We start from the raw sequence: 12,102 nt of genomic DNA, 5'->3' as shown, positions 1-12,102 counted from the left end.
TGTTAATTCGTTGAAAATGACATGTATTATTACTACTTTTATTTGTTTTCAACGTTACTAGCCTATAGTAGTTGGTTTGGCATTGTTTATGTTTTTTAAAATATTTTTTATTTAAAAATATATTAAAATAATATTTTTTATAAAAATAAAATAATTTAATATTTTTTAAAAATACTTTTAAAATATAAAAACAAGAGAGTTATTTATTTGTTTGTTTTTTATTAAAATAAAGATTAATTTAGATATATCTAAATTAAAAATAAAATATTTTAATATTTTTAAAAAATACTTTTAAAATATATTTTAAAAACAAGAGAGTTATTTATTTGTTTGTTTTTTATTAAAATAAATATTTGGCTTAATTTAGATATATCTCAACTAATTATATAGAATCTAAAATTAATAATTATATAACTTTTTAATAACTCGAAAGGATTTATACCTATAATTATTAAAAAATAAATTTTAATTTTAATTAGTTAAATTATTCTTTAGAGTTATAAAAGGATTATTTATTAAAAGGGTTTGAAATGATGTTTCTTGACGTTAACAATGGTACTGTGCAACTTTTTAAAAGAAAAAATATTTAAAGGTTGCTAACGAGGATGGGGAGAGAGGGCAAGTGGAATATTTGAGAGTGGTTAAAAAGAGGAGCCCTTGCCTCCACGTGGGTGCTTCATCGATCTACGGCGATTCTTGTCCATTTGGATAGAAGTTACCATGACCAAATCGATAGAAAACTATGGATTATGACCAAAAATAATAATAATAAAAAGACGTGAGCGCTGTACGCAAACCATAAAAAAATAGTATTCGAGCATGAATGCAGAACTTCAGTAACCCATACACACAAAAAAGTATAATTTATTGAGTGAATGTCTGGTCAGCTGTTTCTTTGGCACGAGATGTCTTTTTTTTTTTTATTAAGATTCCCTTGCTCGAGATGGAATTTCAGGCCAAATCCGCAACACTTTAGGGCTAAAATATTAAAAAACTATTTATTTGACGGTAAGGATTATTTCAATATATTTAAAAAAATACTCTGGGTTAAATTGGTATATTCAGAATAATTTAAATAAATTTCTTTTAATGTTGATATCAAAGTTTGAAACGTTTAGATTAGTTATTTTTTATTCTAGAAAACAATGTAATTTTTATAATCAAATGCATGTGTTATTTTGATTATATTATCGCAGTTTCGGTAAATTAATAGTTTACCGTCAACAGTAAACTAAAAAAAAAAAGTCATGACCATGACATGTGAATTTCCATGATCTCAATAATTTAAATTATAGGGCCAGCTACGGTTGCTTTTTGTTTCCTTCTTTTATAAATTAGAGCACCAATGGCATAACAAAGAAGGCTTGTTTCCCACTGTATTTTAAAAATAATTTTTTATTTTAAATTAATTTATTTTTTATATTTTTAAATTTTTTAAATTTTTTAATTTTAAAAATAATTTTTTAAAAATAAAAAAATATTATTAGCATATTTTTCTGAATAAAAAGCACTTTAAAATATAATCACAATTACATATCCAAACATGCTTGAAATAGTTGAAACTAGATAATTGCTCACGTAGTTGTTGAATTTGTTTTTAGTATAAAAAATCAAATGATATAGAGATTGATTTAATATAATGTTATTAGCTTTATATGTTTAAAGATAATTTAGATAACTGGTAAAAATATAATTTAACTAAAAAAATTAAGATAATATTTTAAAAAAATATTAAAACAACAACATATTAATTCAACTTAGATAAACTTTGGCTAACCTGTTAAGTCTATTACCTAGATAATGACACTCTGATGGCACTATAAAAGACAAATAAAAAAATTATTTAAGTCATAAGACTTATGTCATGAGACTGGGATACCATCCTAGAAAAAAAATCAAAATAAATTATAAACTGGATTCTTAATTACTCTAATGTTGAGTAATAAAATTTTAACAAAAATAACACAAAAACCACTAAGTCAACCAATCAAACTTGTAACCAGAGTCGTAAAATCAAAATAATCTTATAAAATGCAAATTAGAATATATTACGAAGTTTAACTCTCAATCAACATAATATTGAGGGATGAAATTGAAAATAAATAAAATAGATGACCAAAAAAGACCCTCTATCAAGTGGTCTAACCTATGACTCGAGTTATGAGACCATAATAACCCTAAAAAAAAAAATCTAAAAAAAAAACATAAAGTCTAATTATTAGCTAACCTAATGTCGAGTGATTAAGTTAAAAAAAATTAAAAATGATAAGAAAATAATTAGCATCAATTTAGGTTAACCTACCAAAACTAGGTTGGGAGAACAAAATAACTCCATATAAAGCAAATAAAAAAATATAAAATTTAATTTTCAATCAACTCGATGTTGAATCATAAAATTAAAAAAGACAAAAAATATCTAAGTCAGCCTGACTAACCAGCAAAATTAGCAACCCGGTTCATGAGATAATGATGATGTCATGGAAAATAAATAAATAATTAATTATGAAACTTAATTCTCAATTGACTTAACGCCGGAGGACGAAGTTGAAAAAAACAATTAAAAAAATGACAAAAGAAATAAGTCAAGAAAACACGGCTAACTCACAAAACTCGTGATTCGGACTATAAACACGGGATGACTCCATGAAGAGCATGTCGAAACAAATTACGAGTCCAATACCTAGTAAAAGCAATGTTAGATGGTGAAATTGAATGGGGGGAAACCAAGTTTAAAATTGCACGATAAAAGTCCTCTAAAATTTCAACAACAAAAATGAAAAAAGGCATTGACATTTCACTATGGTAATTAACTCGAATCAACTAAAGTTAACATTCAAATCTATCATTTAGGTCATAAGACCCTGATAATCCTATACAAAGTAAATACAAGAATAATATTAAATCTAATATTCAATTAACCAAGTGTTGAATGATAAAATTAAAAACAAAATTCAACCAAAAAAGTAAGTCGGGTTAACCCAGATTAACTTGTCAAAACTTGGTTACGAGACCATGATACCCTCTTAAGGAGCAAATATAAACAAATTATGAAATTTAATTCTCAATCAATATAGTGTTAGGGGATACAGTTTGAAAAATAAAAAAAAAATCAATTAAAAAGGTACATATAAAACCATATGAGTCAAGTGACCAGGCCAGTGATTCAGTTCATGAGATCAGGATAATCTTATAAAACATAAACCGAAACAAATTATGAAGTTTAATTCCTAATTAACCCATTTGTAATTAAAAAAACAACTAAAAAATAATAAAAAAATCTAAGTCAACTAGTCTAGCTCACGACCAAATCGTGAGACCGTAATAATTTCATAAAAAAAATACGAAACTTAATTCTCAATCAACTCAATATTTAAGAGGCTGAATTAAAAAAAAACAAATAAAAACATAACAAAAAATAACTTAAGTCAATTGAAATTAACTTGCCAAACATGAGCTATGAGACTAAGATGACTACATAGGAAGCAAAATAAAAAAAATTTATAAAATTCAATTCTCAACTAATTTAATATTAAAGGGCGAAATTGGAGACAAATATGTTCAATTAAAATCACAAAAAAAATTAAGTCAACTTACTTCACGCACAACACTCGTGACCAAGGTCATAAAACCATGATAGTCCTAAATAAAGCAAAAAAAAAAAAACAATAATGAAATTTAATTTTCAATTCAAGCAATGTTGAATGATTGAGTTAAGAGGTAAATTAATTAAAAAATAACTCGAGTTAACATGATTAATTTGCAAAACGCGTGTCTTGAATAATGAGTCGGGATAATTATGTAAAAGATAAATTATAAAGTTCAATACAAAGTAAACCTAATATCAAGTGATGAAATAAAAAAAAAATTAAATTTATTTTAAAAAAAAATCTTGAAAATTTTAAGGATTAAAGTAAAAAACCCTTGATATTTTACTATCCATTGCTATAGTAAAGTATCAAAGTCTTCTAGCACATATTAATTAATTGACTTTGAACTAAAATTTATTTTTTATTTTTAATAAAAAATAAATAAAATACAAGCATTGTTAGTGCAATTTTTAGCTTTTAACTTTTTATTGTGAAAAAAAATAACACCTTTTTTTTGTGAAATAAATTAATAACTACATACACAAATAATGTTTTTGTTAATACTAAATCAGGAAACTTAGATGTAAGTACAGGTCAAAATATTCTATCACATATTTTTTTCATTATGTGTCAGTAATAATTTTTCTTCTATATGAGAAATATAAAATAATTTGTTGGTATAATCCTTATTTTATCTATTAATCTATTTCTCACAACTTAAAAACATAGTTTTCTTAGCAATGTATCTTATTTGATATAGAATAAATATCCAATAGACTTTAAAAGATCGAAAATAATGATAAAAATGTATTTTTTAATTAAAATGTCCTTTTCCTATCAATATAATTTTTTTAAGAATTTGTTTGTCAAAATATTTATTTTTTCTAAGAAAAAATTCATTAGAATTATAAAATAAAACTTTAATATAAAAAACAACGGATGATTTTATTATTATGCAGTGGGTGAATTCAAAAAAATATAGAAATGATACACTATAATTATTTTGATATATTTTTTATGTAATTTTATGATAATAAAAAAATAGAAAAACTAAAACAATATTTTTTTATAAAAGAAAAGTCACAAAGTGTGAACAGAAAAAAATGCGCATTGATCTTATGGACAAGCAACATAACATATTGTTCTGGATATATTTTAAAGTTATTTATTTTAATAAAGTTTATTTAAAAAAAAAACATAAATGGCCTAATAAAAAAACCAAGCATATGAGTTTGAGATGTCTGGCTCATTTTAAAAAATCAAGGCTAGGCCGACACACTTGTTTTTTTTTTAATAGGGAAAAAATAAATAACCTGTTATTCATTATTTTTTTATAAAAAAATAAAATAAAAATAGAGGGCGCATCATTCACATCCCCATTGTTCAACCACTATAGAGGTGAATATAAAATTAAGTTGGGTTTTTTAATATAAGAAATTATTTTTTGATATAAAATATGTTAAGATTACATGTTTATCAATATAAATTAAAATATTTAATAATGTAATATAAATTATTATCTTGATTATATTTAATAAGTTTGTTTATTACAATTAATTTGTAATATAAATTGATTTACATATAAAATTTATTAAATAAAATAAAAAAATACCATGTAAGATTGCATATGTTAAAAATATCATAAAAATTAAAACAATTAATTTATATGAAATATATTTTAAAAAATTTAGATGGATCATATTAACTTTATAAAAAATTAAAAACATCTAATATAATTAAAAAATAATCATTATTTATAAAAGGCTAAATAAGCCAAAAAAATTCAAGATAGAAGGTATATTAATAAAAAAAACCTTATAAAAAAACATCGTATTAACTGAATAAAAAAATACTAATAAAAGAAAAACCCGGGCATATGAATTTAATAATTTTTAAAAAAAGATAAACAACTTGTCCTTCACTTCTAATTTTTTTTAATAAAAAATAGATAAATAACATGTAGTTTGCTTGCTTTACAATAGACTTGTCTCCTACTAGTACAAAGATATATGGATTTAATATTTTTTAAAAAAGGATAAACAACGTGTCTTTCACTTCTATTTTTTTTTATAAAAAATAGATAAATAACATGTTCGTTTGCTTGCTTTGACAATAGACTTGTCTCCTACTAGTACAAAATCCAACCACCATTTATGGTGATTAAAAGCCAGACCTATAATTCTTTTTACAAGAAAACCGTTTTCATTTGCAAAACACTTTATAGACATTCTTAAACCACTCTATTAATCTAACAAACCTAAAAAATAGTTAAAATTAGTAGATCAAAATAGAAAAATATGGTATCATTAACATAAATCTAGTTTTTTAGATTATATGACAATTTAAAATAACAATCATAAAACCTCTTTTATTTGAAAGGATATTTTAACATTAATCTTAACCTATTTGATAGACATAATCATTATTAATATTTTTTTTTTCCAAAACAAGTCAACTCCTCTTTTATATTTCATGAAAAAATAATTAAAAAAATAAAATAAAGTTTAATATTAAAATATTTTTTTAAATTACAGGTTGTCTTATAACAAAAATAAAATAAAATACTAAAATATATTTCACAAACAAATTTAAGTACTCCGCCCATATTTCTCTCTCTTTACATTAAAAAGAAAAAAGAAAAAAAGAACTCATTTATATAAAGAAAAAGTTGAACAATCAGACTGAGAATTTTGAAAAACATCCAACGGTGATTCGTGAGAGCGTGAACGCAGATTTCAGCTAATGTATAGTTTTTGTTAATTTCATCGTTAAAACCGACAGATTCAAAATCAAAACGTGGCCGAGTCTCCAAAACGCCCCCATTAACTTCCCTCTTCTTTTCCGCTTCCCACACCACTCCGCGTACCTAGGGTTTCTCTCTCATTTCACCAAAACGCATCCCTTTCAACTGCAAAAAACCCCCACTCATCATGAACCAACACTCCCTAAATTCAAATTCCAACCCTCTCCAACCGCTTCTGAAAGAATCAATCCACAGGTTCTTAATTGAACACCAAAACGGTGCAACTGATTTTTCAAATTTCACCTCAATCTTCTCTCGCTTTCTCCACAATTTACCCGATCCACCCCTAGAAATCGTCTGGTTTTACTCCGCTTTAACTTTTCACTCCACAAAATTTACTGACACTTCAAAGCAAGTCTTATTAGTTAAGGACCTATTTCAGTTACTTGTTTCCTGCTCTTCCTCATGCAATGCGGTTAAAAAAATTGCCGTACTCGCTCCGGTTATTCACGAGCTGTTTACTGCAGTGAGTGGTAAAAAGGATTTGAGAGAAGAGATTGAGAGTTTAACTGAAGGGATCATCTGTTATGTTAGCATTAATTGTGCTGATAATTCTGATGAACATGAAGGGTTTGGGGATTTAGTTTCGTGTTATAGGGAGCTAGTGCGCGTGTGGATGGTTGGGAAAATTGGGGGTGACTGTAAATTTAGGGAGGATTTGAGGTTGTTTTGTCCGGTTGTTAGCGATGGAGTACGCGAAGGAATGGTAAGTGAGGGTTTTGGAGTTGGGTACTTGGCTGGGGTAGTCACGTGTGAGGCTTTTTTGTTGGGGTTGTGCTTGAAGTTTGGGCGTGGGATTTCAAGAGTAGAGCTTGAGAAAGAATTGCTTAACTGCGCGGCTCAGATGATAAGTGCTTTTCGGAGTTATTATTTTGTCGGTGAGAATGGATTTCTGTTATTTAGATTTTATCAGGTTTTGTTGATCATCGAATTTGTCCATTGGCAGTATTGTTATGCTTACATTTATGAAATATATAGATCGTGGCATGTTGTATATTTATCTAAATTTTCAGCATTAGCAATGGTGAAATGATGTCTCAAGGAGTTCTTTCACATTTAGATTTTGGACTTGTCCTCCCAGGGGATATTGTGCAAGCTAATGTGAAATCCACTGTTGTTAAACCTAGCCGGGACTTGGCCGCCCGGCTTGGGCTGGGTGTAAGAAAAAGTCAACCTGGAGTTGACTTGGTTTGACCCGTCCAACATGGTGGGTCAACCCGTTACTTGGCTTACCTAGTCAAAAACTCGATTGAGTTTTTTATAAAAAAAATTTCAAAACTAAATCCTTTTGACCTTTTTAAAAAAATTGATTGGCATTGGTTAATCCGTCTAACCCTTGACCCGGGCCTTAAAACTGTGATAATTTCTAAGCTATTTTGTTTTGTGAAGTTATGTTTCTATTTTATGAGATGCTTTTTAAACAAAGAAAAAAAAAATGAGGCAGTGAAACTTAAAGCCATTGAAGTGATTGCACGTTTTTTTGTCGTCATACACACACACACATTTTTTTTTTCATTTTTTCGACTTATCCTTGAGTTCCTTAAGGATTGTTTTTGTTAGCAGATATCCTGCTCAGGATGCTGCTGGAGCCAGTTTTACCTGTCAAAGCAATGCTGGTAAGTGTTTTTACCCTTGCAGTAGTTAACCATGGTAAAGCTGTCTTAACCATTTTTTTTCTATCCAATGTTTGGGCTATGGTGGAGGGTTGCCTTTGTCTTTTCTGGAACCCGTATGCGTTGTGATATGTAGCTAACATGGGGTGCTCCTGGACTTGACATCAAAGGGGTTGCCCTCACCATTTTTGTAGCTTCTATTATAGGAATAGGCAATTTGCAATAACTAAACCACATGCTGTACACTATAGAAAATCTTTTAGAATGGAATATAGGGCCATGTCATTTGGCTAGCCGTATTGAATTGAAAGAGTCCATCTACCATCAACTCCCCCCAGTGAATGAAACATGCATCTGGTTTTAATTCACTGTATGTTCCTCTTTTTTTTTGCTCTCAGAATCCCAAAGATGAGGTCATTTTACGAGAAGTCTTGTATGATGTTGTGATAACGATGTCATATTCCTTCTCTATCCCTCAAAAAGGAATTGAGCCACTTGGTGTACAATTGAAAAATCTTGCTCCGACATGGTTGTTTGTTGCTGACAATGCCATACGATTTGTCAGGTATGAGACAATAAATAGTAGTTGTGAGGCAATAGTTTATTAGCACCTCTTCTTTGATCCACCTCATAATCTTATTTGCTGTAGGGAAAATGGGGACCAGACAAAAGTCATTTCTTATTTGCAAGCCTTCTCTGAATCTTTCTTACTCTCCCAGTTAATCAAGTGGGTTATGAGCCAACCTGGTGTGCAGAGTAAAACAAACGCACCGGATATTTTCACTCCTGTTGCTGTCATCAGTGAGTTCCTTTGTTACTTCTGTCTCCTTGTTTTTTCCTCATATGTCAGGGTTTTAGGACCTTTTGCACCTTTTCTTGTCTAGTTATGATTCTCAGCAAGCATGTTATGACACGGAGAGGCTTCTGCTGTATGATTGTTTAACTGGAGCATTAGATTTCTTGATCAGCTGTCCTTCTTGGTACACTGTGAGCGCCTTCTGTTCTGAAACGTGTCCCACTGTCATTGCTAACTGGAAAATTTTGGTAGGAGCTACTTAGAAAGGGGCTGTCGGCTTTGCAGTTCTTTTCTATTTCAAGATGCTTTACGACATTTTTATTAAATTCTCTAATTTTTTGAGTTTACTAATTTCCAGAGTGGCTACTTGTTGTTGAGGATGAAGGTTCAAGGGTGTTCGATAGTGGCATCTCCAAGATATATGCAAAGGCCATTATTTGTAAATCAAGAACAGAGTGTGAGCTTTTGGTTGATAAGTCAGGTGGCAAGAATTTGAATGAAAATCACTTTTTTTACCCTGTTAAGGAGGTTAAAGCTGAAGCTAAAGTAGATGGTGATCTAGAGATGGTTGATTCTGCGGACACTATGCTCCTTGGCGCTCCTGGATTGATGAGATTGACAGAAACTGATGGTATAAGAAAACGCAAAGAAGGAAGAAATGATGAAGGGGATAAACGAGTTAAGTTTTTCAAATGTCAGCTTGGTGACAAGTTAACAAAGGAGGAGAAGGTTTGGCCATTGTGTGATGGTGGTGGTTTTTGCAATGGGAGTGAGGTATACAATCCTTTGTCTGTTGAAAATGCAGTGTCTATGGAGCAATAAGCTTGACTGAGGCAGCAACTGAGAACAGTGGACAGGCTAACCACAGCTTGTAATTGCATTTTGGGGGCAGTTCTTTGCGAGTAGATGATGGAATGAGAAATTTTGTCTTTGCGGCATGACTTGCAGCTCTTGGATTGTGCTATCTTTTCCTCCTGCTGATGGACGCTCAGAGGCCAAAATTTCTGCATTAAATTGATCTGCGGGTTTTAGATTTATGCCTCCATGTATCAATAGATGCTCATAAAAGTATATATGCTAGGATACGATCTTCTTGCAAACATTGAAACTGGAATTGAAGTCTGCTAAGCAATATATAAGCCTGGTAATGGTGTATGCTCACATGACGGTAGTCATTCATGGTTATCTTGTATTTCTAGATATTTTTCTCCCTTGAAATTCCCTTTTTCTTTGGTTTCCGCATGGGAAAAAAAATAATTAACGAATGAACGATTATTCTTTTGATTCCCATAACACTGCCCTTAAATTTTCAGTGTTCGAAGTTACAGAATCCAGAAAAGTCCATTCATTTTAGGAAAGATCCTACTAGCCCATAAGCAAGTTTGTGAGGCCCATATCAACATTAAGGCACCGAAAACCACATGGGCTCCGAGCTGCCATCCATTTTGGTTTGGGCCTCTTGCGTCATAACTAGTACAATCTTAGCAGCGCTTGACGTTCCACTGATCCAGCTGTGAGGAGGGACCAGATACTCTGCCGACAATATTGGCCAGGTTCGATTCTCTGACTTTCTGATCTAGCCACATCCAGCCATATGCAATTAAGTTCTGGGTCCATTTATTTTGAATAAATAAATAAATAAAAGGGAAAATGAGGAGCCATACCAGCCGGATTTTCATTTCGAAGGCACTTTTCTCCAAGCGTGAATACTAACTCTGTGTCACGTGTAATATATGCTGTAAGCTCCCGCGAGTCAATGACACGGGTGGGTCCACCGTGATTTTCCTCCACGAATAATGACGATATCATGATCTCCATGTATTTTCGTTTATAAGCTAAACAATCTCCAATAAAGAAGCATCGTGGCAAGCAAGTCCTGCTATACACTATAAACTATTACAAAAAATCATATTTTTATACGCTATTTGTAGAGCTAGGCGGGCATTACATGGCTAAACACCTGTACCAAAAGCAACATCGCCCCTGTGATGGTAATAACTTCAACGTGAGACACACGAGAGCCCTAAACAATCATGAAAAGCCTCGCCAAATCAAGCCTTTTTGCCTACTTGGACATGCCACATAAGCTCGCTTAGTCTTCTGTGAAAGTTTCTGCACTGTTCTTGGAATGAAAATCATGTCACCGACAGGTGTGTTTTGGCTTTTAGATTAAAGGGTTAGTGAAACAATAATGATTGAGAACAACAGTCAAAGAATTAGCGATAAAGAAAGAAACTTTCCCCTTCAGCAATCCATCTTTATAAGTCTCTTTAGCAATTTGTTTAGTGTACAATGCTTTCAAAGGAAAGGATGACCGCACCACCGATGGCCCTCTATAATTTAGAGCCATAAATTCTATAAAAATCGGACCCAATCATTTATAGATAGCGCTTGTGAACACGGTTTGGCAAACATTACTTCTTTTTAAAAATTTTTTTTATTAAAACCCATTAAAAAACAACTTGTAATATTGCACTAAAGGCTACTCGAATTTGAATTGAGGCAATGAATTGTCGGTGCTGTGAATTATAACTACGTCCTACAACCCCCACCTGAATTTGGTGGCCAAAGACAAGTGTACGTTTCACCACGTACACAAAACTAAACGAAAGATCAAAATGTTTTCCAAGTGAATTTCCTTTTGCTATCTTACCTTGTTTTAAATCCTGCAAAGAATGGGGGTGTAATTAAGTCTCAAGTTAAGCTATAATAAGTAAAATTCTTAAATAAATTCTCTAATCTTTATACAAATGGTCGAAGCATAAAAGGGTTTCGATGCTAATCAATATAATTACTATATTTAAACTTATTAGGATGAAAAATCGAAAAGAAAAGGAGCAATCTATTGCCTTATGATTACAAAAATATAACTAATTATGAATACTATATATATATATATATGTTGGCGTGTTAATGATGTGATTTAGAGAACACATTCCTGGATCTGGTCAAAGATTAAAAAAAAAATTAAAAAATTGGGGTAAGAGTGCACCATAAGTTACGAATGCTGCCAAACAACTGTACTTTATTTTCTTTTTTGGAGGGATTATGCAAACCATCAAGTAAAGACTTGCCAATAATTTCAATTAAATATGAGAAATATATGTTAAATAATAACATAATACCAATTATTTAATTATTGATTGGTTGGAAAATAAAGAAAACAAAGAAGAAAAGAAAAGCACATATACTTCACGAGGCGATGCACATGAACTTTAGCAAAAGAAGATTCCAGAATTAAGGGACCCAAAAAAGAAAAAAGGAAAAACATCCATGACCATGTGAAAAGTTTCGAGAGTCAAA

The 12,102-nt window shown here is 30.4% G+C and overlaps 1 protein-coding gene across 4 annotated transcripts; it reads left to right on the top strand.

Moving 5' to 3' along the window:
- Positions 1-6,306: 6,306 nt before the first annotated feature.
- LOC105122213 (SNF2 domain protein) lies at positions 6,307-10,037 on the top strand. Of its 4 annotated transcripts, XM_011021196.1 has the most exons (6): positions 6,307-7,268; positions 7,936-8,006; positions 8,402-8,568; positions 8,653-8,804; positions 8,959-9,047; positions 9,158-10,037. In XM_011021196.1, the coding sequence occupies exons 1-6, from the start codon at positions 6,518-6,520 to the stop codon at positions 9,293-9,295; spliced, it is 1,368 nt and encodes a 455-aa protein (XP_011019498.1). In that variant the 5' UTR covers positions 6,307-6,517; the 3' UTR covers positions 9,296-10,037. The 4 variants fall into 4 exon arrangements, with proteins under 4 accessions (XP_011019498.1, XP_011019496.1, XP_011019495.1 ...); XM_011021194.1 differs by lacking the exon at positions 8,959-9,047 and having other exon boundaries at positions 6,314-7,268; positions 7,951-8,006; XM_011021193.1 differs by lacking the exon at positions 8,959-9,047 and having other exon boundaries at positions 6,314-7,268.
- The last annotated feature ends 2,065 nt before the right edge of the window (positions 10,038-12,102 follow it).

Source organism: Populus euphratica, unplaced genomic scaffold (genome assembly GCF_000495115.2).
Source record: "Populus euphratica unplaced genomic scaffold, PopEup_1.0 scaffold19.1, whole genome shotgun sequence".
NCBI lineage: Eukaryota > Viridiplantae > Streptophyta > Magnoliopsida > Malpighiales > Salicaceae > Populus > Populus euphratica.
The sequence above is the reverse complement of the archived record's forward strand: the minus strand, read 5'-3'. Positions and strand labels throughout refer to the sequence as shown.